Here is a 27848-nt window from a genome sequence, read left to right on the forward strand (position 1 = left end):
GTCCAAATGCTTTTGTTTTTCTAGAATTCTGATTCATTTTAATTAATGTGAAGAATCAGATTAAATGTTCACAAAGTACAAATTATTAGATAACATTTTTATGCAGTACCACTGCTGTATGTTCCCTAAAGTAACTAACTTGACATTTTCTTTCAGTATTCATAACTCATTATAATTTTATTATTAGCACTTCTTGCAGATTTTCATTTTCTTGTTTGAAACAGATACAGTGACAATAAAATGTTTCTTTGTCAAGCTCCTTAACTGCCTGCTATTGTACCCTATTCCCTCTTCCTGTGCTACTATAGTTCAGCACTTCCCTTGAAAAATTAATAAGATACAAAGATGCATCTTCAAAATACATAATTTTTAAGGAAGGTTATTTATTCAGTTTAGAGAACTGAAATGTTCCAGACTATATTTTGTATGGATGGATTGTAGTATCCTCTCCAGATTCATTCATCAAGGTACCCAGGGGCCAAGGGACTGTTCATTCTCAGTACCTCACAGAGCATTTGGAAGGTGCTTTATACAGAACTTGAAGATAAACTTTCTGTCCTGAAAAGCTGTTATTCTTGAGAGAGTAACCCTGCCCTCTGAGTGGTGACTAAAATAACTCCTAAATTTTAAAGCAAGTATACAATTTGCAAAGTGTGAGTCATAACATATTTTAAAATATATTTCTTAATATTTCACAGTTCTTTTACTTTCAACTTACTGATGGTTCTACTCCTGCTATAAAGTAAATATGGCCTTGAATTTAACATTGGTTTAAACATTACTTAAAATTATCCCCCAATAAAATTAGCACAGCCTGCACATAGAGATTTTTCATAAGTTACTGACCCACAGCTGTATGGTAATTTTTAAATTATGCAAATCCCTGTGGTTTGAATAATTACTGGCCCCAAAACTATATAACCATACGTTGTACATGGCTATCTTACCTCTTTTGCCATCTGTTTCTTTACATGCTCTGCCCTACATATTTTGCCTTTTACAGCAGCCTTTGCAATTGCCCCAGACTCTTGGGGGAAAAAAAAAAAAAGGAACTTTGCAGACAATTCTCCTCTGAAGTTCTCTATCCACACCCTCTAAAATAACAGCACCACCTCACACTACTCATACATTACTTGTAATTTTTAAGAATGGTTTAGAAGGGGAAATAGAAGTCAGAGGAGAGAAACATGCAAAGAAATGGAGCAAAGGATGTAATCGAGGGACAAAAGATGTGAGATAATGCATAGGAGATTAAGAGACACAGGTTTGAGAGGAAAGATTGTAGGTAGTCCATGAAGAGAACACATTTTAATGTAAAGCCTAAGACTGACATCATTTAAAGAGGTAATAAGGAATTTTATGCTGACATAAAGACAGGATGTTGCAGGGAATAGAATAAGACACAAATAGCAGTGTTCTTAGCCTTATCCTAACATGTCTTTCTCCTGTCTGCTCCTGAGCTGGAAAGGTTTGAATCCCACCATGTCTATGAAGAGTTGACCTTACAGGACCTATTCTAGAACTGTCACTTTTATATCTTTTATTTGTTTATTTATTTTACAAAGGAATTTAAGATCTTCTGGAGTAGGGAGAGACATCACCTGTTTGAGGAGAATGTTTATCCTACAATTCCCATATGAATGCTTTTTACAATCAATCTTTTCTGCAGAACAGCTGTGTATTTTATTTTCAGTTTTAGCACAGTGAGATGGAGAAGGTGAGGGATAGGAACCATGAGAAAAGTCCAAAAGTTGCAGAGTGCATATGACTTAAGACATCTCTAGCTTCTGCATTTCCCCTTTGACTAGCTCTAGACAGCATCTTGATACATGCACTTATGTTCACAGTTCCCATTCACTGAGCTTACTGTCCTTGTGTCCTGTAAATCCAAGCGAGGCACTTCACATAGGAATCCGTTCTAGGAAGTAGCCACTTACTGATAGAGTATATTCACACTTAACATTTTGGTACCTAAATCCAATAGGGGATTTTTTTTTTTTCTCTCTGTGCTTGAGTTTCCCTGTAAATAAAAAACAATAGCAGTATTTTCATATCCAAAAGGATAAGATGTTAAAGACTGAGGAACTTGGGAGCATTGTGCTAGGCAATGTATTACTACCTTTTACAACATAAAAGACTTGTTTAAAGTTGCGTGCTTGACCTGTACTTAAGTCCTGGACTTTGGGCTGGTAAGACTATTGCATTGCCCTTGTGTATACATCCAGTCAGTTTTCAGCTAGGAGCTAAGAGTGACCAAATTAACAAGATGCACCTATACTGCCAAATAGCATGGCCCCCAGCTCACTTCCTGGTCCTGAATGCATATATTTCATACATATTTGTTCCTTACTAGGTTCTAGTGGGAGCCGTAAAACAAAAATGGAAGAAACACCTGGTTGCAGCATTCACTTTAGGGTCCACTCCTCATTGGCAGACTGGATGAGAACGCAGTATGTTTGATTACTTCCATCCTGCAGTAACTTTGAAAAGGATTTTAGCAGGCTTTCTAAGCTCAAGTACCTCTACACAATTTTAAGCATCCAAAACCTGATATAAAAACACCATTCTAGCTGTCTGTGACACAGGCCTCACATTATTTCATTAGCTCTGAACAAGTGCATACATAAACAATAATTACACTGCAGGACCATGAGTCACTCTTTGCCACCAGATCTGGAGGGACTATAGAGTATCCCCTGGACATATGCATCTAGCAGAAAGAGGGAAGGAACCCTCTCCCCATTCACTTTCACCACTTCTAAGGTGAGATCAGTATCTAGAGTCAAACAACTTATTTTAAACCACCATGGTGTGGCGCAGTGGAGGAACCGTCACTCAGCCAGATGCTGGTTCCAGGGACAAGCGAAAGTTGATAACATCACATGCCAGCTGAGATCAGAAAGTCTTCTCCTCTCTGCCATTACTAGTAGATGGCAGTCAGCAGAGCCAACTCCTAACTGAAGCAAATTCCAAACTGTGCAAACTCAAAGAAATGAGCAATGTTGGTTAATATTGGCTACCCTAGTCTATACAGGCTGTGATAGGATGTCTTACCAATGATAGAAATCTGTAGACAACTACTTTTTTCTAATCCTCATGGACAAACCAAAGTAATTCTGATTAAATATTTCAGAAAACCGGAAAATCCAATTTCCCAAGAATAGGAGGATGGAAGGAAGCAGTGGGGAAGACACCATGCTATGTTTTCTTAGGGAAATGGGAGATACAGGTTTAATGTGAAGATATGAACAAACTAACAAAGCAAAAAATCATTATTCATTTTTGGCTGCAGCATATGTGCTGATTATGCAGAGATAGACATATTTTCCTATAAAACAAAACAGATGGAATAGCACAGTATAAGTAAAACACACATAGGCCCAAATTAAAATACTGCTAAATATATAAAAAGTTACATGAAATTACATAAAAAATGTATTCTATTATAGTTTATTTCACTCGTGTATCACTAGTGGTTTTTTAGTTGTCTAACAGTAAAAAGGAAAAAGATGACTTATTAGACTGTAAGATATTGGATATGAAACTGCAAAGATTAAAGAAAAGCAAATACATAGAATATTGAGGATCTTATAATAAACATACTATGCACTCAGGCAATTCCTCTATACACACGAACATGCACAACCCCCTATTTTTCAGATGGACAGACCTCTAAAAAAGCCTGAGTTATTTCAGTGACTAGTACTGAAGACAGAGTATATGAAAAAGACATAGAGAGGTGAAACAGAATTCATTTAATAGCTATTTGCGTGATAAACAACAGTGTGTGGTAAATTTAAAACCTGTACCACGACTGTGGCAGCACAAATGGTTTCCGATAAGAAGATAAGGATTTTTCTTGATGTTCTGGATACATTTCAACTTTTTTTTTTTTTTTAAACTTAAATTCTACTTATGGTCTAGCTGGGTATTGGACGAAATTAGCTCTGTGTATTGTGCATACTTTCATGGGCATTATAAGCCCTGATCAATCAAGGTTTATGAAGTAATGAGAGATCTACAGAGAAAGAAAACTTTAGAAATGAAAGTACTGTAGATGATCAGGGTAGTTTTGCATGAAGGTCCAACTGCTGCTGAAAACTCCTGTGTGTAGGCAGCAGGGGTATATGTGATTCTCCCATCCAATGTTTCTGATGAGACAGTAAAGTACTAGATCTCACAATTTTACCTTCATCTACAAATCAGTACACCATTACACAATACAAATTTCTATTTTTTGTTTTAGTTATCATTTGTAAGCTTGTGAAATTGTGAAATTGTTTTGGTGAAAACTTTTCAAGTGATATTTTAGTTATCTTTCTATTACTCTTACTCTTTTTCTCAAGCATATTACATTTCCTTAGTAATGATTTGTAAATCAATAATTTTGTAAAAAGCTGATTATCATTCTCATATTTTTTTCATAGTTGATGATTAAAGACTAATCATATAGCTAGGTCATTGCATGAAAAAGAATAAATGTATTGCAATATTGTTTGTAACTCAATGTTTTAAGTCAAATGCAGAAATATCTAGAGCCTGTCTTCCAAAGATGTTATTAAGTATTTTTTAACAACCTGATGTAGGCTACATGAAGTCAGATAAACTTCATGAGGAATGTTTGAGATTATGAGAGCAATGTATTCATTTCAGTTAAGTATAAATGCAGGAATTTTGGTATAAGCAAAGTGAAAATTACTTCAGAAGCAGATACAAATGCCTAAACGTCTCCCCCTTGCCTCAGACCCCACCTTTGTATTCAATGTAGACATTTCCACCATAAAGGTACTTTTTTTTTCTCATAGCTAGAATGATTCAGTATTTAAACCCATGAAGAAAGGTAGAAGTTCTACATTTATCACCACAAAATTTCTACTTTTTTTTCCCTGTAAGACTTTCTGCTGATTTTGCTATTACTAAAGCTGTTGCTGACGTGTACTCTGACCATTGTGTTCAAGATTTAGAGATGCTGCTGTGAGTAGGTGCAAAATGATGACCTTGATCCAGTCATCTGCAACATTATATTTTGAACTGAAAAGACGGTTACTCAAGTGGAACGAATGTGACCTAAATAGGTTACTGACACAGATATCAAGGAGAATCTCTTGGTAAAGAAAGAGCTGTACAGAAAACAGGGTAGCAGTTTACTGTTGCTCTCTTTAGTTAGACTGTCAGAAATTCCTTTAAGCACTCCAAAAATCTGTAAGTTGTACACAAAAATATCTTACATTTTTTGAGCGAAAAAAATATTAAAATGTCATAAGGATTTGCCATAAAGTGACATGAACAAATATCAGAAAACTTTTGGGAATATTCAGGTATTTAATATGATCAGAATTCTCTAAAACTAATACAAGTTTTTTCCACTAATGTTTGTATTTTAAAGAGTATCAGAAATTACAGCTTTTTGACAGTGATTTTAAGTGTGCCTTTAGTATTGGGTGTTTTGTTTTATAATATAGTGTTATGTTTTATAACATAAAACATTCATGTTTTATTTTATGTTTTTATCTGGTTTAAAACTTACAGAAGTCCCTTGTATTAATGATTTATATCATGCAGTATGCTAGTCTACCTTTGGTCATCAACAGAACACATGCTTCTTCTTTAAAAGCAGTTCTGTTCCCACTGGAACTTGTGCAAATAAGGTGTTAATGACGGAAAGAAAAGTTCTACATGAGGACAGCAGCAAATGCTGGGGGCAACTGCATCTCCTGCAGGAGGGGTGTGCACCCAGTGGAGCTCCGAACTGTGAGAGAGGGGGTGCATGTATCTGTGTTTGTGTGTGTGTGTGCACACGTGTGTCTCTGTGACTAGAACTTCTGGGGATTTGCTCAAGAAGGGTGTTCAGAAATTTGAAGAAGTTAATTCAAATTTTGTAAGTGTCTAGTATTGCAGTTTATCTACTGTATGACTGATATTGATCCTAAAGACATAGTTCATCTGATGGCTAGTTAATTATGCATCATAAGTAAATCAAAAAGCTGCTTTGATCATGATTTGGTTTAAATGATGTGAACTGAGCAATTTGAAGCGGCAACAGCACCAATTTCCCATTACCTCTGGTCTTCTTTTATTATTTGTCATTATAGCTGTACAGATGCTCATCCACACTGCTTAGCTGTTGGCTCAGTTCCTCGGAGATTCTATATTGCTGCAATTACTTCCCTCTAATGTAAACCTGTTGTAAAGGGTGCTTTCCCTAACTTGCATGGATAGGAGCCAGCTAATGCCCAGTATCCGTGGGGCTCTATATGGTGCCTTTTGTAGTCCAAAGAGATAAATGGTTGGTTTTCCAGTTCAGAGTGTTAAAAATAAGGTGAGAGCTGTACTGAAGCTTACTTGGATGTTCTTATCCCTGAAACTACAGCTTTTTGGAGCATTTCCTAGAATTTGGCATGAAGATTTATGAGGTGGGTGAAGGTGCAACATAGAGCTGGAGGACTGCGGAGGGCAGGAGGTGCCAACATTTTTGAAGTCTTATCCACACTGGCTATTGAGGGTGGTTCCAGCAGTGAACTGTCTCCAGAACAACATCCAGGATTTGGGCTGGAAGAAACTATATGGTTTACTCCAAAGCCAATCCCAGTAGTAACAATCATTAATGAAACTTGGGTGATCAGGGAACATAAATTGGTTAGTGTATGGAAAAAGCTAAGGTTTCTGACAGTATAGAGGTTCTCTAAATTGCCCAGCTGCCATGCATGTGTCTTCTCTAGATCATATACAAGGTTTCCTTTTTTTTCTGTGTACTTTAATCGGTGATAAAATATCTGCACTGGAAATGTCAGAAAACAGAGTAATCAGCAGGGAAGTAATGAGGTGGGACACAGGGGCGTTCTTGGGAGAATAATCCCCCAAATATTCCCATGAAGGCAGCAGCCTCTTGCACTGTCTGCTTGACCCCACAGGTTGTACCAACAGGTGTGAATACCAGGGCAACAGATTGGCAAGGTGGAGAGTTTGTGGGATGATGAAATTTATCTTCTGTGTGATAACTTTGGCTCCTCCTTTATATTTGAAGCCGTGGAGGCTTCAGAACAGATCACTTCAGGTTCTTCTCTTTATTTCAAATTGTAACTGAATCAGCAATTTCAGAAGTTAACTACACTGAAAAAATGCCAGAAATGAAGTGATATAAAATAAGTACTGAAAAATTACCAGATGGTGTTACAATCTGTTTTTTTTTTCTATTCAGAAATGCACAGGTAAATCAAAGTACATTGGCCTATGAGGCTGAATGTTCTGGAATACATTGAAATTCACAGGAGTGAAAAGAAGCAAATAATAATACTTTTAAGACCTGGATGAGAAGAGAATTTTAGTGTGATTTAAATATTTAATTAATTCACTAGTCATTAACCAGTGTATTTCATATTCCTCTGGTGAAGTAATTAACCAAGCTCCACCTTTACTCTACAATTACACTATCTTGTTACAGAATCACAGAACAGTTGAGGTTGGAAGGGACCTCTGGAGGTTGTCTTGTCCAACCCCCCTGCTCAAACAGGGCCACCTACAGCCAGTTGCCCAGGACCTTGTCTAGACAGTTTTTTAGTATCTCCAAGGACATAGACTCCACAGCCTCTCTGGGCAGGTTCACAGGCTCAGTCACCCTCACAGTAAAAAACTGTTTCCTGATATTCAGAGGGAAGCCCTTGTCTTTCAGTTTGTGCCCATTGCCTCTGGTCCTGTCACTGGGCACCACTGAGAAGAACCTGTTTCTGTCCTCTATGCACCTTCTCTTCAGGTATTTATATACATTGATGAGATCCCCCCTCCCCTGCCCTGAGACTTCTATTCTCAGGGCTGAACAGTCCCAGCTCTCTCAGCCTTTCCTCATAGTAGAGATGCTCCAGTCCATCACCTTTGCAGCCCTTCATTGGAGTCTCTAGCAGCTCCTTATCTCTTTTATACTGGAGAGTCCAGAACTGCACACAGGACTCCAGGTGTGGCCTCACCAGTGCTGAGCAGAGGGGAAGGATCACCTCCCTCGTTCCAACTTTGCCTAATGCAATCCAGCATACCAGGATATTGCCTTCTTTGTGGCAAGGACACATGACTGGCTCCTGTTCAACTTGGTGTTCGCCAGGACCCACAGAAATCACAGAATGGCTGAGGCTGGAAGGGACCACTGGAGGTCATCTCATCCAACCCCCTTGCTCAGAGTCACCTACTTGTCAGTGCTCAAGCCCGTGTCCTTAATTTACCAGTGCACAGGGATCCTTGGGAAGGTCCTGATTCTTCCACCTCCAGGGGCTGAATCACCCTTGTAGTTTCCATTCACTTGAACTATCTGAGATGCTGGATGGCGTGCGGCTCTTGGCACATGAACACAACTCAGAGGGGCAAGAAAGTTGTCTGGAGTTGGCGAATCCTGCTTTGGATGGGAGTATATGGGATACACATAAACAGTTCTCCAAAGATGCAATTAAATCCCTTTAAATAACCCGTAAGAATTGCATGCCTGAATCAGTACTGATGCTCATTCTAAAGGTATGTAAAGACCCTTGCAAACCTCTCCATAATAGGAGGTGTAATGAAATACATGCAAGATAGCTTAAGGCCATGACCTTCTTTGGGGGATTTCTTAAAGACTTGAAATTAAGTCAGATCTGTTAAAGGACTGACAAGTGTTTCCAGTGAGAACTGACCAGACTGGGGAAGATGTAAGCTTTTTGGTAACTGAAAAGAGAAGGGATAGAGGGATCATTTCAACCTCAATTGGAATAAAGATGCAAAACTGCACAAAGAAAATTTGATAAAGAATGATCTTAAGAGCCTTGCACAGAGAATATGCAGTGATCTTACATCTCTAATGTCCACAAGCTATGGGGCCTGAGTGTTGTATTTCAAGCCAGAAAGGACAATTTTGATTATTATTTTGACTCTGACAGCAGAATTTAAGTCAGTAAATCCCAGAATACATGAATACATGTCCTCTATATCCCTCACTCAGCAAAACAGGCCAAGCATCACCCAATGCCTCTGCAAATAGAGGTATTTTGCCTACCATTTTTTCTGATAACTACACAGGAAAAGACTGTTTCTTTATTCTTGATTTAGCCCCAGCCCCCAAAGAGATGCACTGCATTGTGCTAATAGGGAGTTATGCAAAGTCACCTCACATGCTGCCATGTGCCATAGGGGAAATCTGCTGGGAACGCCTCTGCAGTGAGTACTGAGACAAATTTTTCTCAGTGCCTTCAAGACAAGCCAAAAGCAAATGAAAACGAGGAAAAATAATCCCCTCACGTCTCCCTCTCCGAAGGCGGCAGATGCTTTAAAATTCACCAGGCAAGGTCTGCCGTGTAGCAGACAGTGGGACAGAGAGGGTGGCTGCTCTGTACAGCTTCCTCTGCTCCCTAGGCCTGCTACCAGGGATTGCATTTGCATGTGCAATTTTGGCATTTCCATATATCTGAACAATTGTTATGCAGATCTTTGGAACAGCAAGCAAAAGGACCCCAGGTCCTTTTCTGTCAAGCTGCTTTCCAGCTGGGTGGTCCTCAGCATATACTGGTGCCTGGGCTTGTTCCTCTCCAGGTGTAGGACTTTGCACTTCCCCTGTTGAACTTCATGAGGTTACTTAATGTTATTTAATTAATTATGATTTCTCTCTCCAGAATGTTGTGTTGCCAGCTAAATATGACATATATATATATATATATTTCTTAGGAACTGAAACAGTTCATTTCAGTTTCAGTTTATTATTGTGTGAATCAAACTAAACACCATACTCTCTTTGCAGTTTATCAAACATATATCCAATGATGAACTCTTGGAATATATTAAAATGACTGAAAATACGAATTTCTGCAATAGATAAACTAAGGGTCCTAAAATCAGTTGTCTTGTTTTCTCTTTTAAAAAGTAGTGGAGTCGGTTGGGTTTTTTTTTAAAAACAGCTAACTTCTGTCTGTTCCATTTAAACAATCTAAAATGAAAAGTAAGTTTTGATGCACATTTGCAATATAGACACTGCAAAATTCAGTTATTCATTCTGTATAGCCTGCCTGTCTCTTACTTTGGTATTCTAAATTTCTCAAGAAAACACACCATGATGACAACCTCATTACTATGCTAGGTTGATGACTCTGATGAGAGATGCTTTTTGTTGTTGTTGTACCTGTTTATATATTCCATTATTCTTTTCCTGTTCAATCTTCCAAAAAGAGTAGAAAAAGGAAAACAGAGGTGGTCATTGGTACACAGTGTTGACCTAAAGCTAATGGAGTGTTACTTGTTTATTTGTGCATTTTACAATTAAGGTAAATTATGCTATAATGGTTTCCCATTGCTAGTTAGGGAACGGCTGGGAAAACACCGGATTATACCAACACATATTTTTGTTTTTAAAAAAAACTAGATGTGTTCATTTTTTGGAAAAAATGGACTCCAGAAAGTATAAGAAAGAATAGTAAAATACTGAAATACAGGGAACTGAGTAAACATCACATTACAATCATCTATCTCAGTAAAATCACTCACAATATCTGAAAACACTGGAATTTTGTGGCTGAGACAGAACTTTTACTTAAATAGAGCAGGCAAGATTTCAGAGGACAGCTGTACGTATCTGAATAAAAGTGGTAGGCAGACAGCTGCTTGGAATGTCAGAGGCATAATTTATTTTGGCTTATCATCCTCCTGAGGTATTTTAAGGCTATGACTACATGATTCTCTAATTTAACATAACAAATGTCCTCATGGAAAGCATACAGGTGAAAACAAACTAGCACTAAAGGCAGAAGAAACTCATACAGAGGACTGGTGAGGACAGATATATGATGTTATCAATAAAAAGATAGGATTGCAAAAGGGACAATCCATTTCTCACTTCTCAGTTCATCTTTTGTGAAACATCTACTTATTTCATGAGTAATAACAGCATGTTTATGTTCCTGCTTCATGGGGCTGCTCCTGGAGACAGACTGGCGCTGTGGACATCCCTGGTCTGTGGTGTCAGCTGCTGGAACCAGTGGGGTCTTTAACTTCCAGCCACTGGGGCTGTGTGCCAAAAGCCAGCTACTGGGGGGGACCAGCGTGAGTGAGGAGGGCAGAAGGGCTGTGCTGGTGCTCGGGGGATCCGCGAATGTGCGTGTGCTTGTGAACCTGGAGAGTGGTGTGTGTGCTGCACTGGTGACCTTCTGCCTCTGCCAGCCCAAGAGGAGGAGGGGACGTGGCTGACTGTGTCTGTGTCTGGTGTGAGTCCTGAACGTGGGTGCTGCTGGAGGCAGCGCCTTGCCTGTGGCTGTCTGTGTGACAGGCCGTGTCCGTGTCCTGTGTGTATCTGTGTGTGTCTGTGCCTGTCTCTGGGACACACGCTTAACTTTCATACTGGTTGAACCTGCTAATGGGAAAACAGCAGAAGCATCCCTCAGCCCAAGCAGAGACCCCGGCATCCCTGGGAGCACTGTGCTGGGCTCCAGCGGGTCCTGGGCCGGGGCGGCTGGAGCCAGTGGCTGTCCCAACTTTCCTTAACAGTTTGTAAGCATGAGACTAGTTACTTGTATTCTAATATCTGAATAGGAATAAGAAAATGTACCAAGTTCTTATTAAAAAAAAAAAAAAGCAGCTTAACAAAAATGTATTATGAAGATGATCTATCATTAAATGCAGGAAGCCCTAGCCATGAATTCATTTGCATGCTGGATTAAGGAACATCTTAAGTACAACAGATAAGGTGGAGTATTTTACCATACTACAGTCTCAAACTTTTAGAGAACACCTCAATAATTCATATTACTTATATATAAGAGTATATATACACATACATCTATGTATACTTACAAAGTATGTATATTTATATATAACTTTTCAAAAAGCACACCAGGGAGAAATGTTCAGTAATAAACACATTGGACTTTTTTTTCCTTTTTTTTGAAAATAAAATACTGTACCTTCTTAAGTAGATTTTGCTGTTTGCGTGTTATACTAATACAAGGACTATAAGCATTGACATTCGGAAAATTAAGCTCAGTTACTGTACATTGTATATTTTGAATGAAAATGCAAGACGAACATAAGATGTTTTCTCAAGATAGTTATGTACATCAAATGAATAGATAATGAATGCTGTCAAATGTTTTATGTATGTGAAGACAAAATGGTTTGTAGTAATTTCCACAACTTGCAAAATGCCACGAAAAAATCTTTTTTTCTTTTTTTTCTTTTTTTTATGAATTCCCACTAAACTGAAGAGGAAGGAGGTAGATAGATTTTCAAGTTATAGGCATCTCAGACACATATCTTAAAAAGCAAGAATTACCTAAGAGGAAAAACATTATCTTCCCTATTTTTGCTTTTATTTACAGTATTTACAATAGGTTGTCCAATATTTCTTTCAGTATTTAAAAAGTATGCCTATATGAGAATGAAAAATATAAAATTAAAATAAATAAGGTTTAAGCCCAGAAAAACAAGGACATCTTTGAAGTTCACCAGAGCAAAAGAGTAACTTCATGTAGCTATGTTAGATGACATTCCTGTGAAATAATGATATCTAAATAATAAACCACATTTGATAAACCGTATTTGTAAAGAAAAAAGGATTATTACAAATGATTGAAAACCATTAATGAAAAGGCAAGATATGCAACATGGGAGTTTAAGGAACAATAACTGGTGACCTCACAATTTCACATTTAAGAAGATTCATTTTTTAATATATCTGTGGTAATATCAAAGATCTTTCTAAAAAATATCTAAATAAAAATGAAAGGACTTTTAATGTTGCTTGATATAGACTAATGATGCACCTCACCTATTTGCCATCAGAGCTATTTTTGTGATAGGTTTTATATCTAGTCACAAGATTAATGAAAAACACACATTTAATATCAATGTTTCAGTAAATCAACTTTTCCCTCTCTTTGTTAATGACCTGTCACATTTTTATGGAAGAGTTTCTTGCTCATGTAATTTTTCATTTCTTTTTCCCTTGTATTTACTTAAAGACTGTGATTCAGTAAATAATGAACTGATCTAGGACTTTGATGAACTAATCTAGGACTATTCCAAAAGTAATATATACCAGTGTTTTTGGATCATGGTTATCCTAACATTTTTGTTTTGTTTTCTTTTTCTGCAGATTCTTCTTGTCCCTTATTATTCTACCTGCTAGGCAGTGAGACATGTTAGAACACCTCATGAGAGATCAATCAGTATTCTGCAATCAGTATAACACTGCTCAATTATTTATACCAATCTCCCCTTGCTGTGCAAGTATATTTTCCTCATCATAATTTTCCATAGCACTATCTAACATAGACCATATACATCATGTTCTATCACATGGCTTTCGCTCTGCATTTGGGATTCCAAGAAGGCTGCAAGAAGCCAGTGTTTTGCCATTCTTACAAATTGGTGTATGTCTTGTTGCATTTACTCATTTATTTCAGTCTAGCAGCCTCCCTTCTATGTGCACTTAGACAGCTTTTGTATACTACTAGATGATTTAATCCTGTTAATCCAAATTACAGAAGTCAGCGTGATGATATGAATGGGTAAGGTGAATGAAACATTATCAGAAGCATATAACTCTAATCTAATAGATCTAATTCTATTAATGTAAACATATAGAAAAAAATCTGTTTCTTATATATGCCTTTCAAATTAACTGAATAAATAAACAAAAGTGTGTGGAAACAGAGATTTAAATGAGAGTTTGTACATTTAGGAAATTAATATTACAAAATGATCTAACTTTGTTCCTTTTAATTCTATCCAGTTAGTACTATGCTGCATTAACTTTTCACGTCAGGCATAATTCCAGTCACTGGCTGCTGGAGTTTAATTATCACCTCTTTATTATGGAAAGGAAGATAACTATAGAACAGATTTCAAAACAAACTTGATTTAGTATGCTAGGCTACTTTTTATGTGATGGGCCATATAACCTTCAAATACTTTCATAATACTAGCACTTACCCACTGTTTTATATGCTAGCTAATAAATTGCTAATTTGCGTACCTAGTTCTTATATGTAACTGTTTCATATTTGGTAGCAAACACCAGGAGGCATTAAAAATACATCATTGTGAATCATGATCATCCATGTCGGCATTTAAATGGAGAAAGTTGTGGAAAAAAAGTAAATTATTGATTATTGAGGAGAGAGAATACAGTATCAGCATCATCTCACGGCCCAAATATTGAGGCAAGCTTTATGAACTCAGTGACTCTTCAAAACACACAACCAGCACTCAGGTCTCCTGAACGGACATGTGGAAGCAAGGCTCGCTGGGCATAAAAGCTAGTCAAGGACACAGCAGAATCACAAGAGGGATGAGCTGAGCAGATGCAAGTCGAGGCCGCATGGCTGCAGATCCTGTTATTGGGAACACACGTTACATCAGCTGTAACAAAGGCTCCTACTACACAGATGCTGCTCTGCCATACCAGGCTCCCTCTCAAACCAGTTTTTATCTGCTGTAAATGTATATAAGCCCTGGTACTTTTGTTTTCAGTCAGAGTTTGCATCAACAGAAGGCTGAACCTCTGTCGCACTGCATTCTCTCCTGGTACTACAGAAATAAACTGCTTCTGCCTGACCTGCATCTGCAAAATAGGCTGCGCGTTGATGCTGCAATGGTGCTACGCTCTGTGCTGTCTTCCTAAATATTTCTATATTTTGATTTGCTATATGAACAAGGAACAGATCTGTAGAGTAAGCTAGAACAAATACAGCTGCACCTAAATTGGGTTTATGGTCATTTCCACTACCTGAATACTTAAAGTGTTCATCGTCATTTGTCCTAAGTAAGAGGAAATTTGTATTTCAAGTATTTTATGATCCAAAGGCAATGATGTTCTGTGCAAATCCATGCCTAACATTTAGCTACACAAACATTTATAAATGTTAAAAGGACAAAAATAACCTGCAGCTATAATAAGATATATGTATTGGTTCTTTCCTCAGCATTTTCTTTTTCTCTCAACATTTCTTTTTCACACAAGCACAGATGTCATACATCTTTCTCATTGGTGTAACTTTATGGGAAAAACAATGTCCTTTTGCAGATGATATTGCCACAGCTATTTAGTGAAACAACTGCAATAACTACACCTAGGAAGAGAGTTGTGAAATACTGAAGATCTAATTTTATATTATACTTTTTTTAAGTACAGTTTATTTTATATTAGAACTAATGTTTCCGAAGGCATATTCTTCAGTCTAAATATGGCCATGAAAATGTAAGATACTGTGGCGTTGTTAGTGCGTTTCAACAAAAAAACAATAATAAAAGCCTTTCGAGTATAAAGGCTTATAACACAACTAGCTTTTAGTTCAAATATTTTATTTCGTTCCATTCAAGAAATCAGTGGATTAGACTTCTTACCAGAAATAAAAGCACATCATCATAATTCTTATTCACAACAAATAACAACAAAATACTTTAATAAAATTTCCACTGCTTCCTACTTTTCTTCGCAGTAAGATGGGGATAATTTTGTTTTCCTTTAGCTGTTGACAAAGTAGTAATCTAGTTTAAGCTAGTTGTCTAGTTTTTTTCTCTAGAAGATTGATAAATTTCTGCATCAGAAGACCGTGAATCATCCGTAGTATTTCAGACAACTACTTAAGGATGGAATACACTGCATATCAACCTGCCTTTTTTCATTGATTAGAAAAGGTGCGTACATAGTTGACTTACTTATAAATTAAACATAATTCTAGAAAGCTAAAACTAAGGTAAATTAATATTACTCTAGATTTTTTGTTAAAATTCTTTCTGGAAATTATAATGATTTTGAACAAAGAATGAACTCAAAACTCAGTTTCTTTTCTCTAACAGTATTATACTTTTCCTTATATATCAGTAGATTTTCATCGGACCAGAAGTCTTGGCAGCATTTCTTGACTGATTTAGACACCCCCACCCCAATCTTGGAATAGAAAGTTATTTCACTATTTTCTAATAAAGAAAATGCAAAATTTAACTTTTATAAAGTAACAAATATCCTCTAATACCTTTGTTGTTATCCATTCCTCCAACAGCATAAAGTGTCCCAACTGTAGATTTTCTAGGTTTAGTTCTTGGACTCTGCATGAGAGTTCTTCTCTCTGGTAAAAGATGGTATTTCATGGCTTCCAGAATAAGCTTCTGGCATTCTAGGTCATCCTTAAAAAGCGCATGGTTTTCTAGGTCAGCCAATATCTGTGAATGACACGATCGTGAATCAAAAATGCTAGAAATTCCTAGAAAAGTAATTGCATGCAATGAGAGAAGATTACAAAACAAATATCGTAAGTTTATCACTTCATTGTAGAATACGGAGGTTTGCAGGGCTATTTTTCTTGGAGGAGGGACAGGAAAGTAAATATTTAGTTGATTTTTAAAAGACTCTAGGCAACTTTTAGATCACTGTTTCACCATGCCTTAAGACTACAATCTTACTACTCTTTTACTGAAGACATTGAAGAAAATTAAGCATTCTCTTATAGGCTACAGCCTGACTTATTTTTAATGGTTTCCAACATAACATTGAAAGGATCCAGAAGGCATCTCTTTGCAAGCATCTTGAATGTGCAGTCATATAACATAACAACATTCTACAGTATTTTATGTAATACTTTCCAGGAACATCCCTTATTTCTCAAACCAAACCAAACCAAAAAACCCCTAACAACAACAACAAAACAAAAAAACCCAAAACAACAAAACCAAAAAAACCAAAACAGCAACAACAAAAAAACCAAACAAAAGAACTTGCTTGTGCAAGCTTTGAATCTATGGTTTTGCTGTATTATTGGCAAAATTAAGGATTAATAATCCAGATAATGTAACTATCTTCACAATTGGCACAAAAGCTATAATCAGTAGTTACCAAAACAGATGTTCAGTGCATACAGCTGAAAGAATATTCTATTACGTTTCCAAGGAAGAAGGCTACAAGTTGTAAATGTTAAGTGTTTGATTCATTTGTACGTATGTACATATCTACTGGCTTTTGAGATGCTGTAAATCACCCTATAAGTTTTCAAGATCCCGTTAGACTAAGCAACCTGGTCTAACCTCATAGCTGACCCAGCTTTGAGCAGGAGGTTGGACTAGAGACCTCCTGAGGTCTACTCCCACCTGAATGATTCTGTGATTCTGTGATCTCACTGATGTCAGGCCAGAAGAGTGCAACACTTATGCAGATTTCGTGCCATATCTGCCAGACCCTTGTAGATATCTCAGACACCCGAAGGCATCAGAATTCAATCAAACTCTCAATGTTTATGTTCAGGCAATTGAGTATTACCTCTAGATGGTGATCCCTATATCCTGCTGACTATCAAATTAGAGCAGGTTTTAACTGCATATGGCAGTGTACCTGTACAGTCTAGTAGATTTCTAGATCTCATAGAACATCTGTCTGGGAGACCCAATCATTTTCAGAGAAGCGGCTGAAGGCCAGGAAGCAGGAGAATTTAGTTCTCAGAGTCTATGAGGAGGTATGTCCCTCACAGACACATATATGCAAACATATGCAAACTTTTGCAGTTGCCTAAACACAGGCAGCTAGATGCCTTTTAAGGGCTCTCAGCTATTTCATCTGGACTTCATTGGCTGCTGAAGAATGCATGAATGTCCTTTGTCAATCTGTCAGCCTTTTGCAGATAACACAGGTGTTCTGTGACATCTAAAATATTAATAGCTTGTACATGTAGACAGCAGACTCCTGCTTCTGATTTTAGGTGTCAGTCATGAAATGAATCTATTCAGGTCCAAAGAAAGGCAATTACACACTGCAGCATCTCAACTGGTGATCCAGAACTCTTATTTTACATGGCTGATGACCTGACAAACAATAGACCTGCTTATTAAAAGAAGTGAATAGGGAGGTTCATCCAGCCTAGATAAAATATATCTCCAACTGTGGCCATAAGTCAATGTCTAGGGAGCAAACCATAAGACTATTTTCAAATATATAGTAATACCCCTTAATATTCCCCCAATGTCCAACTTTCAGATCAGGGACGTTCTGAGGTGGATGTCTTTTCCATGCATTTTGTAATTCTCAGGGGCCTGATATTCCATGAACTAGTTCAATCTTCCTTTGAACTCATGTAAATTTGTTGCATCCACAGTATGTTTTCACAACAAATTCGGCCTATCACTCGCTGCATATGAAGGTTTACCTCCCCCTGTTTGTTTCAAACCTGGCTCCTGTTGCTATTTGCTTGCACTCCATTTGTTTCATTCATTTCTTTCTTTCAGTGCCCCCTAATTCTTCTATTGAAAGAAAATGAATAACTGAGCCCTGCCATACCAAGTTCCTTATAATATTCTAGACTTCAGTCATATTCTTCATTAGTTGACTGTTTGCTAGACTGAGGAACCTTAGCTTAGTTAATTGTTACTTGTATGAAAGAAGATTCATATCTTTTATCACCCTTGTTGGATTTTTCTGAACCTTTCAGTTTTGTTAGATTCTTTTTGTGAAGGGAGCAGAACTGCACACATTATTAAAGATACTGGCAAACCATGGACTTCTGTGGTGGCATAATGATGTTCTCTGCTTTGTTATCCTTTTCTTTTCTAATAACTTGTAAATTTGATTTTGTCTTTTTGACTACTACAGATCTTGAAGCTGACTTTTCCAGAAATTCAGATTTTATAGACCCAAAGTTTCACTCCTGAATGGAAGTGGCCAACCCAGAACCTATGATTTTAAATTTGAAGTTAAGAGTTGGCTTTTTTAAAAAATTTGCTTATTTATTTATTATTATTGTTTGTCCTTCAGGTGCATTATATTAAAGTTATCTACATTAAAATTGTAGAAATGCAGTTATTAGGAATTCTGAGTGGGTTAAATGCTACTCACATCTTGTGTATTGCAAATTACAATATCACCTTTAATATATGCACAAAAGCTATGTGGCAATGTAGAAAGATTGCTATAAGAGTAGTAAGATTTGTGCTATTAATAATCATGGACTTTTTAGAGTGAAGGAGGACTTCATTTGTTATTAGTCTTTAACTTGCGTACTTGTAGTCCATGGGGAAGTAGCTAAAACTTTTTGTATCTGGAAAGTTTGATTCTATTATTAAACTGCAGATCAAACTCTCTAAGTTGGGGAGACTATGCATTGCAGTGGAAGACAGGGTATTTAATTATTTTCTGGTCTAACACAAATTCCACAATTGTAGCTGAAGAAATTAAAGGATTTTTTAAAAGGTATTTCTATTTAATTAAAGCTAGCTGCCTGAATTAGCAAGACTATGAGGTGTCCTCCATGGGCTAATCATGAGTGAGAAAACTTGTGGATAGTTTGAGTGAGTCACACTGATGTTCAATGAAGTTCTAGGCAAAAGTGGATGAAAACCAGTTTATGTTATTAAAGCGTTAGCATCTAGTTAGCAAAATTCATAGTTTTAAGCTGTCTGTTGTACATTGAAAACCTCTGGCACATTTCAGATGACAGTACACATTGTGTTTTGTTCTGCCCAACTTCCTGGATATCTGGTACCATAAAATATCCATATATCAATATAATGAAAGAGAAAAACAGGTGAGGGATAAAAAAAAAAGGGAGAGGAAAAGAGAAAGTAGAAGGCAATACAGAAAGGTACAAAGAGCCCTCACCACAGATGGAGCTAGTTTCAGGGGGAAGGAATAAGACTAAAAGTGTGAGAATTTAGCATAGGAAAGCTAGCAATACACACAAAGCCCCTAGGGTCATAGCAAACAGTAGACTTTACATTAGGAAGCATTTCTTTACAGAGAGGTTGGTCAATCACTGGAACAGGTTTTCTCTCTAGGTGGTCGATGCCCCATGGCTGCCAGTGTTTAAGAGGCATTTGGACAATACCCTTAATAATATACTTTAACTTTTGGTCAGCCTTGAAGTGGTCAGGCAGTTGGACTAGTTGATCACTGTAGATCCCTTCCAACTGAAATATTCTATTCTATTCTATTCTACTCTACTCTATTCTATTCCATAATCTTGCAGAGGGAACAGGTAATACAAAAGGAAACCACAGGATTTATTAGTTTGCACAAGGACTGCATAAATACTAAACTTACAATATCTTAAATGTAGTAATCCTAATATTCATGTGTTCTTCTTAGGATGTGAAAGTAAATGCTATAATCAATACATGCTATATCACAAATGTACAATTAAGAAGGCTAAATCAAATATAAAACATTTTTTTTGGTCACTAAACCTATGGACTAAACACAATGGTGTTGTTTTATCACTTAAGATACAAGAAAGTTAAAAGAATGAATATGTGAAAGCAAAAAAGACAGCTATGTTCCTTGATGATAATGTTTTCAGAAAACGTCATTGAACGTGGTCCATGTTAATAGTTTTATGTAAATGTTTGCAAATAGATTATGCATTAACCACAAATGATCCCGCAATCATGAAAGCAAAAATAAATATATGAAAGGAAAAGACAGATAAGATACAATGGGGCTGAAAATGTATGTATTGATATATTTTGGGGACTTCAAATATCTTTGAGGATCTCTGAATAAATTGCTGTCAATGTGCCAAATCTGGATTAATGTAACAACACATGAAGGGATGAGGTCTGAAGTTTTTCCTCCCAATCAATAATGAATGGCTCATATGCTTTCTTTCATTTAGGCAGATTAGGTTTTTGAAAGTTGTCATATCAAATTTCTATGTCTGGTGGGACAAGCATTTTTTCTCATCTTACACGGAAAATGAGGTATAGAAGTCCCTCCATGTATTTGTTTTCCAAAACTATATTTGCTATTATTTTCTAATAAAACAACAGTATCTATCATTTTTATTTTTATAAATATGCATGATTATTGTATTAAGAAACTACTAAAACATCTTTGAAACAGCAACGGCAGAATAATAAAAAACTGACTGGAAAACCAAGAAAAATATTGAGATTGGCTAATATGAATTCAGTCTCAGAGAAATGTTACAGAAAAGATTTGAAATTAAATCTGCTCTTTTAAATTTGCCATAAACTCCCATTCTGGCATCTCCCCAGCATATATGTATCTTTTAAACTAATTAGTTTCTGCTGATTTATATACTCCAAGGCCATATTCCTTTGACCGCAGAAATTCAGTAAGAGGGAGCCAATATCACGTACATAATTGTCTTATATTAAAGGTTTACTCCCCAGAAACACACTTGCCTGTGTCTAGATTTCTGATAATTTTAACAAGAAAAAGCCCCTTTTGGACAAACAAGTTCACTAAACAGGCATTAATACTATGGTCAGCTTAAAACAATGTATACTTACATCTATAATATAAGTGCTCTGTGGCTGAAGACTGAAGACGCTGGCTTGTCAAGAGTCATTAAAATAGTATGAGGCACAGGCAGAACAGAAATAGACACATGCAAAAACCAGCAGAGACATTTGTGTTCCTTGATGGCAGTATTTTTAAAAGGGGTCACTATACATGGTTGAGGTTAATAGCTTGATATAAATGTTTGCAAATAAATTGCACGTGAAATAAATTATCCTTGAAAATATTCTTCAACTTTGATATTGACTTCTTTTTTTACAGGAAAATGGCCAGCTCCCAAAGTCCGCTACTTTCAATCAAAATGGCAGCCCCTTAAAATTTTATCAGGAAGTGCATTAAAATGTATACTACTCTGACATATTTGTTGAACTGTATTATGTTTTAACATATACTACCTCCACGTCTAACCTCATGAATTTAAATATCAAGATTCTATTCTCTTCCTCATAGCTGGTGAGTGTTTTCACACTGACTGGAATGGTATTATGTAAAATACAGCATTTCTAGATGTTTTTACATTTAATATTAATGAGTTAGGGTCAGTAAAAGAATAGTAGAATAATCACTGGATTTTTTACTATGTTTCTTAATCTAAGTTGAGCACCAAAAAACCTGTCTATGGTTAGAGTCCAATTTATTTTCAAATTTATTTACCCTCCCTAGTGTGTAGAGGAAAACACAACTCTCAAGAAGGTATTTAAGCTATTACTTTTAATAACTTTCCAGAGCGTGTGTCCTTATAATCTTGGTACCCACAATATCAATGGAAGGGCTCGAAAACTTCAGATTATCAAGAAATTAAAAGCAAAAATTTTGTATGCTAGATATGATAAGGATTTGTGTGTATGTGTGTGTGCGTGTTCTGGTGTTGGTTATTATGCAATTAATGTTACTAAATAAGAATATTAAACAAGTGTTAACAAGTAGCAGTATTAAGTATATTTCTTAACACTAGGTAAATTTATATTTCATAATATTAAGATTTTTAATATATTCTTTTTGTGATTTTTTTCCCTTTGAAGTACTCAGCACACTACTCAGTAGATTAAAAATCAAAGATCTGAAGACAAATCATGTTCAGAGTTTAGGCAGGATGATCTCTTCTCTTGCAAAATGATTTAACGTACATTTAGGACTACTGAACCAGACAGTGTACTCTGTCAACAATTAATTTAACAGAATACAGGCACAAGAAAGCTGAGAAATCAAATTATCAGTTTCCCCTGCACAAATTTGAGGTGATATATTAAGTTACCTATACTTTCTAATGCTTAATGGAATTAATGGAATTGATGACAAGGTTTTTTACGGCAAGGTTATTATATCAGTAAGGATCAAAGTCCAACAATCATATTTAGTGACTTCCTATCAGACAGCTGTTTCTTTATTCTTACATTCCAATCTGTGCCTAGGCTCTTAAAGCAAATATTTATCTCTAAGATCTTCCAACTGAGTTGCCAGGTGTTTCAAATAAAGAAGTAACAATCAGTGAATACTGTCCTGTCCCAAAATTCTGAGATTTCAGGCACCAGCCACAAATAGAGGCTGAATCTCTTTTTCTTTCCGATTAGAAATTCATCCTAGAAATGAAACAAAATATTTATAAATAAAACTTTAAAAGCAGACAGAAACCTGTGTTCATTTCCTTAAAAAAAAAAAAAAAAATACTGAATGGCCAAATCATAAAAATCTTTTTTGTCAAAAAAACCCCTAGCTAACTAAAGAAGTAAGAGTAAAAGTAAAACCAAAAAAAATCTTATGGGGTGAAACATACTATTCCAATGCCTTTTCCCAACTGTGAAGATACAGGAAAAATAATTTTCAGAAAAATATTAATTCCTCCCTCCTACCCACTTATTTTAGCACATGGGCTGACTAGTGATAAACACTGTATTTCTGAATGTCTTAATGGCTAAACCCTGTGAGTGAGGGGAAAAAAACCTTGAAATTAAAGCTACTGTTTAGAAACTAAACGTCATATAACGCTGTTTCATGTTGTCTAAATTTCAATAATCTGCTTCAATGTTTTTCTACTCCATAGTTATCTTTCCTTATTACATCAAAATAATCAATATATTTTTATTAAATCAGGATGCACTTGATCAGGAAATTCAGTTAATAAGGATGTTCCCCTGGAAACCATATTACGTTCAGCTTGTTCTTCCATGGCTATGACATACTTCATTAAGAGAGAATTATATCTAACATTAAATTAAGATTTCTGGGTTTTGTAACATGTGGAAACTCACAGAGCTGTCGCTTCTCAGAAGACCCATGACAGTGCTACTTCAGCATAGTTACTTCTAGCATTGAGACCTTCTCAGACTAGCAATATCCTGAGAATTTTAGTAACTTTGTGTCATCACGCTTCTCATTTTTCCCAGTTAAAAACCCCACCAAGTCCTTTCTCAGCTGTACTTCTAAATTACTTTCAACACAATGCTGCAGAGAGCAGGCATGCTTCATCTCAGTGAAGAACATTCAATTTGAGATCTGGAGTGAAAAGTACTCAAGTACTGCCAAAAGGAAAGTCAAGTCTAATGAGCACAAAAGGATTTAGTACTGGTACAGTGACTGACAGTGGGTCCACCATGAGACTGCGCCCTTATTGCTGCCTGCCTTGCTGTCAGCATTGGCTCCCACCTTCCTTCCTTGGCAAGCATCTCTACTTCTACTGCACCTTGACAGATCTCCCCCAGCCCCTCTTTTATCCCATTGATTTGCAGCTATCAGGTGAGAGTATTAGTGATTTGATTAGTTGATTTGAATGATATTAAGTTAAATCTCACATATTCTACATAAATGATCATCTGAGAGGTGGGATGGGTCCCATTCTCCCCTGTTGAACATGTGGCATCTAGGATGAAATTCAGCCACTACTAGAGAAAAAGAGCATGCCACCTGCCTGGGAAGGAAATAATCACTCTGCCCTCTCCTGCACCCCACTCTTGGAAGAGACTACAAGACAATGGAAGAGCCAGAGAACTGCTTCACCAAAACTTTCATAGTATCCTCATCCTTCTGAAGAGGCACAGAACGTGCCCTGGTGACTTAGGTAGAGCTTCCTACCTTGTGAAAAGTGTGAGATGTGACAATATTCGCTCAGTCAGGGTGAACTAAACCTCAAATTCCACCACCTTGGTATGTGCCTCAGACACAGTAATTACCCAAACGAGGAGATGAGGAAACACCACAGGATTCCTACCATTAAAAAGAAAGACTTGGATACTTCCTCCAGGACAGGTGTCAGGGCTATAAAACTGAATAAAGTGAGAAAGTGTTCCCTGCATGCCAAAGTAAGCTACTAAGCACATGCAAAAGTTTTTATCTTTTTTCCAAGTGATAGTTGCTGCCAAAAGGGGCACAGCATCATTCAAAGTTATGCTTTATGTGGTCCCTACCTGCCCATGTCTATTTATTGTGACTTAGAATCTTGAGTAGTCCTTAACAACACATAATCATTCTATACCCTGAATAGTATTAAATTTCATACCCAAACACATTAATTTTATCATAGACAGAAAGCAACTTCCTGTTCTCTAAAAAATATCCCAGTATCTAGATGCATTCTCCCTGTAAAAAACCCTAGAGTCTCCTGTGCCCTCAGAAACTTACATGCCAATGTTATGCGGAACACAGGATTAGCCTTATCTTAATAATATTAATTATCATAACAGAAGAACAAAAAGCTTAAAATCCTTTAAATGAACTGTGAATAAATGAAATGTGGTTTTTTCCTCCCTGGAAGTGTCCAAGGCCAGGTTGGATGGGGCTTTGAGCAACCTGGTCTAGTGGAAGGTATCCCTGCCCATGGCAGGGGCGTTGGAACTAGATGATCTTTAAGGTCCCTTCCAATCCAAACTATTCTATGATTCTATGATTTTATGGCACATTTTGTTTAACAAAGCCCGTGAGTCTCTTTCTTGATCCAAAATGTATCTGAAGTCACTTGACAACCTTGAGTCAGAGAAACACATTACCATATGAGACAAAAATCTGAAGAAGGAATGACCTAAAATTTGCATATTTAATGGTTTTCAAGAGAGATACTTGATTGATTAGCCATCATTGTCCTTTTATGTGTCTTCTTCCATGTACAGATTTGTTACGACTGATTATTGTTGATGATCATATTAATGCAGCTATCAGGAGAGAACAGAGGCTTCTGAAATGTAAGGTCATGATTGTTCTTTGTACAGATTAAAATGAAAAGCAAATAAAGGGTTTGTATGAATTCCTGGAAAGTATAAAAATACTGTTTTAAAACTTTCTTTAAAAAAAGTTTTCAGTCCACTTTCAGTCTTACTATGTTTATGCTGCTCTAGCTGTTAGGAAACACTGTGCATCTTTGGACAAAACTCCAATTAGAATAATTTTTTTATATGTCTAAAGCTGGCAGAAGAAGAAGTCATTATTCCTGCATCATTGTATTGGTATATGAATGGAAGTATTTCAGTTGCCTAATGTGGTGAAAGGAATAAATTTTTTGACACTTTGTATTTTCTGTCTATTAGACAACTGCAAGAAATGCCTGTAAATACTATCATAACTGCAGATTTCAACTTAATTCATTGTTATTCTGATTAAAACTGTATATACCCATTTTAAGAAACATCAGTTAGGCTATTTATGCTCCACTGCAAACATGAAGGAAAAAAAAAGTCGCCCACAAAGTGCTACTTCTTTTTACAAAACCAATAATCTCTGAGCTACTTCTGTTGGATAGAAACCCTCTTGTTATAAAGACTAATTGTTTAATAATGTTTAAACTTCATAACCTTATTTAAAAACTTTTGAACCTATGAGATAAACAAAATTGTGAGTTAATCACTTTCATTTTATTGTTTCATCTTAAGAGTTTGTTGAAATGCTCCATTTTCAAAAAAATTATGCAGACTTCCTTGAGAGAGCTGAACACAGGTTCTGCAACTGGCAACTGATCAGTAATTGTCATTTAAGTTTTTCATAGGTAAATTGATCTTGGAGACAGTATGTTTTTCAGGACAATTCTGCAATGATTGTAAATAGTTTTGTTATCTCTTTTTCCAAGAACAGCCTGATGTCAAACTTAATTATTTCCACTTAAACTAGAGCTTATATGTAGAAACAACAATATACTTAGCTAATATTATTAACAGGATACCAAAAGGATCTAATTCTATATGAATACTTTTGGTCATGCATCAATTAATTCAGGATTCTGCCTGAATGAATATATCCATGTCTTCTCTGGGATTAAAATGATGGTTAATATGAACAAGATCTTTGGTGTAGTCTACAGATATTGAATAGACATCAGCCATTACTAAAAACTTAAATAAAATTGATAGCAGATAATTTAAATGCTAATCTCACTAAGAAGGTTTAAATCAGGAATAATAGGATTTCACTTAAATTACGATTTTATATTATTATAAATCTTGTTAAAAAACTAGAAAAGAATGAAGCTGCTTTCATGATTAGGTAATAAAGCACTTCTTTAACTAACTTTCTTTTCTAGAAGTGATGGAAGTTTAATTTTTTTATTTTTTTTTTTTAATTAAAAGTCCAATAAGGTTGAGAAATTAAACAGCATACCAAAGGTGTTGCCTTTTTTCTGGAAGTCTTGATAGGCTTTGCTCAAATCAATTTGATTTTCTGATGCAGAGTCCTAATTTTTAATCCAGATTATTTCATTCCAGATGATACCCAAAGCTCACTATATTCAGTTTTATCCTAAATCATTTCATCTACTTAGTGTCACAAAGTATAGTAGGAAAATCATAATGAAAATTCTGAAAATTAATATAATATGGACAAAGCAAACTCAGACTTAGCACTTACTGCTAGGAAGTATGATGTTACAAGTAATTTTGAGTTAACCAATTACCAATTAGTTTTCACAAACAGGCATTTTTTAAGAGGCCAGGTGAGTTTTTCACAGTTACGGTGGTTATCTACCAGGCATTACAAGGAGATTCAATTTAATTATTTGACTCCCTGACATATACTCAAGAATAAAAGTGTACATGCAAACACTCTTTGTGGGACTCAAAAAGATGCATGAGTAGGCTTTCAATAACAAGAGATACAACATCAAAAATTATCAAACTCTGCCTGCCTGGTTTCCCTTGTATGTCAAAATAAAATGTTATTTTCCTTTTTTACAATCTCTTTCATAGACAAAGTCACAGAGCCCTGAAAACACATACATAATACTCTATATATTACAAAAAAGAAAGAGAATTAATAGTGATTTTTTTTCTTCTCCAAGACAGAAAGCATTTTCCATGGAAAAATAGAACTTTCAAAATAACATTTTTTGAGTTTTGGACTGATATCTTCAGAATTAAAAACTTTTTACAAAACGTGGTTTTTTTCTGCAGAAAATATATACCAGTTCTTTATAATTTTTCTTACTTCTCCTATTTCAGTTGAAAATTTACAGCCCATTTTTTGACCAGCTTCTCCAATCTTAAACATCCTTACTGCATAGTTTTTGTATTAAGGTGTTTACATGCTTGAAAAAGTGGTTAAAAGCATCTCAGAATCAAGAATTCTCCAATACTACAGGTTAGTTCTAAAATATTTTTCTTCCTTTGTCCAAGGTAAAAATGAAAGATAA

The 27848-nt window shown here is 36.1% G+C and overlaps 1 protein-coding gene across 2 annotated transcripts in view; it reads right to left on the reverse strand.

The window, feature by feature from the left end:
- The window catches only part of KLHL1 (kelch like family member 1), a 264033-nt gene that overhangs the window by 64352 nt on the left and 171833 nt on the right, over window positions 1-27848 (reverse strand). For both annotated transcript variants that reach the window (XM_050900633.1, XM_050900623.1), the window contains one exon: window positions 15978-16164. In XM_050900633.1, the coding sequence (XP_050756590.1) occupies window positions 15978-16164 (187 nt within the window). The remainder of the gene's footprint in view (window positions 1-15977; window positions 16165-27848) is intronic.

The sequence above is a fragment of the Gymnogyps californianus genome, chromosome 1 (assembly GCF_018139145.2).
Source record: "Gymnogyps californianus isolate 813 chromosome 1, ASM1813914v2, whole genome shotgun sequence".
NCBI lineage: Eukaryota > Metazoa > Chordata > Aves > Accipitriformes > Cathartidae > Gymnogyps > Gymnogyps californianus.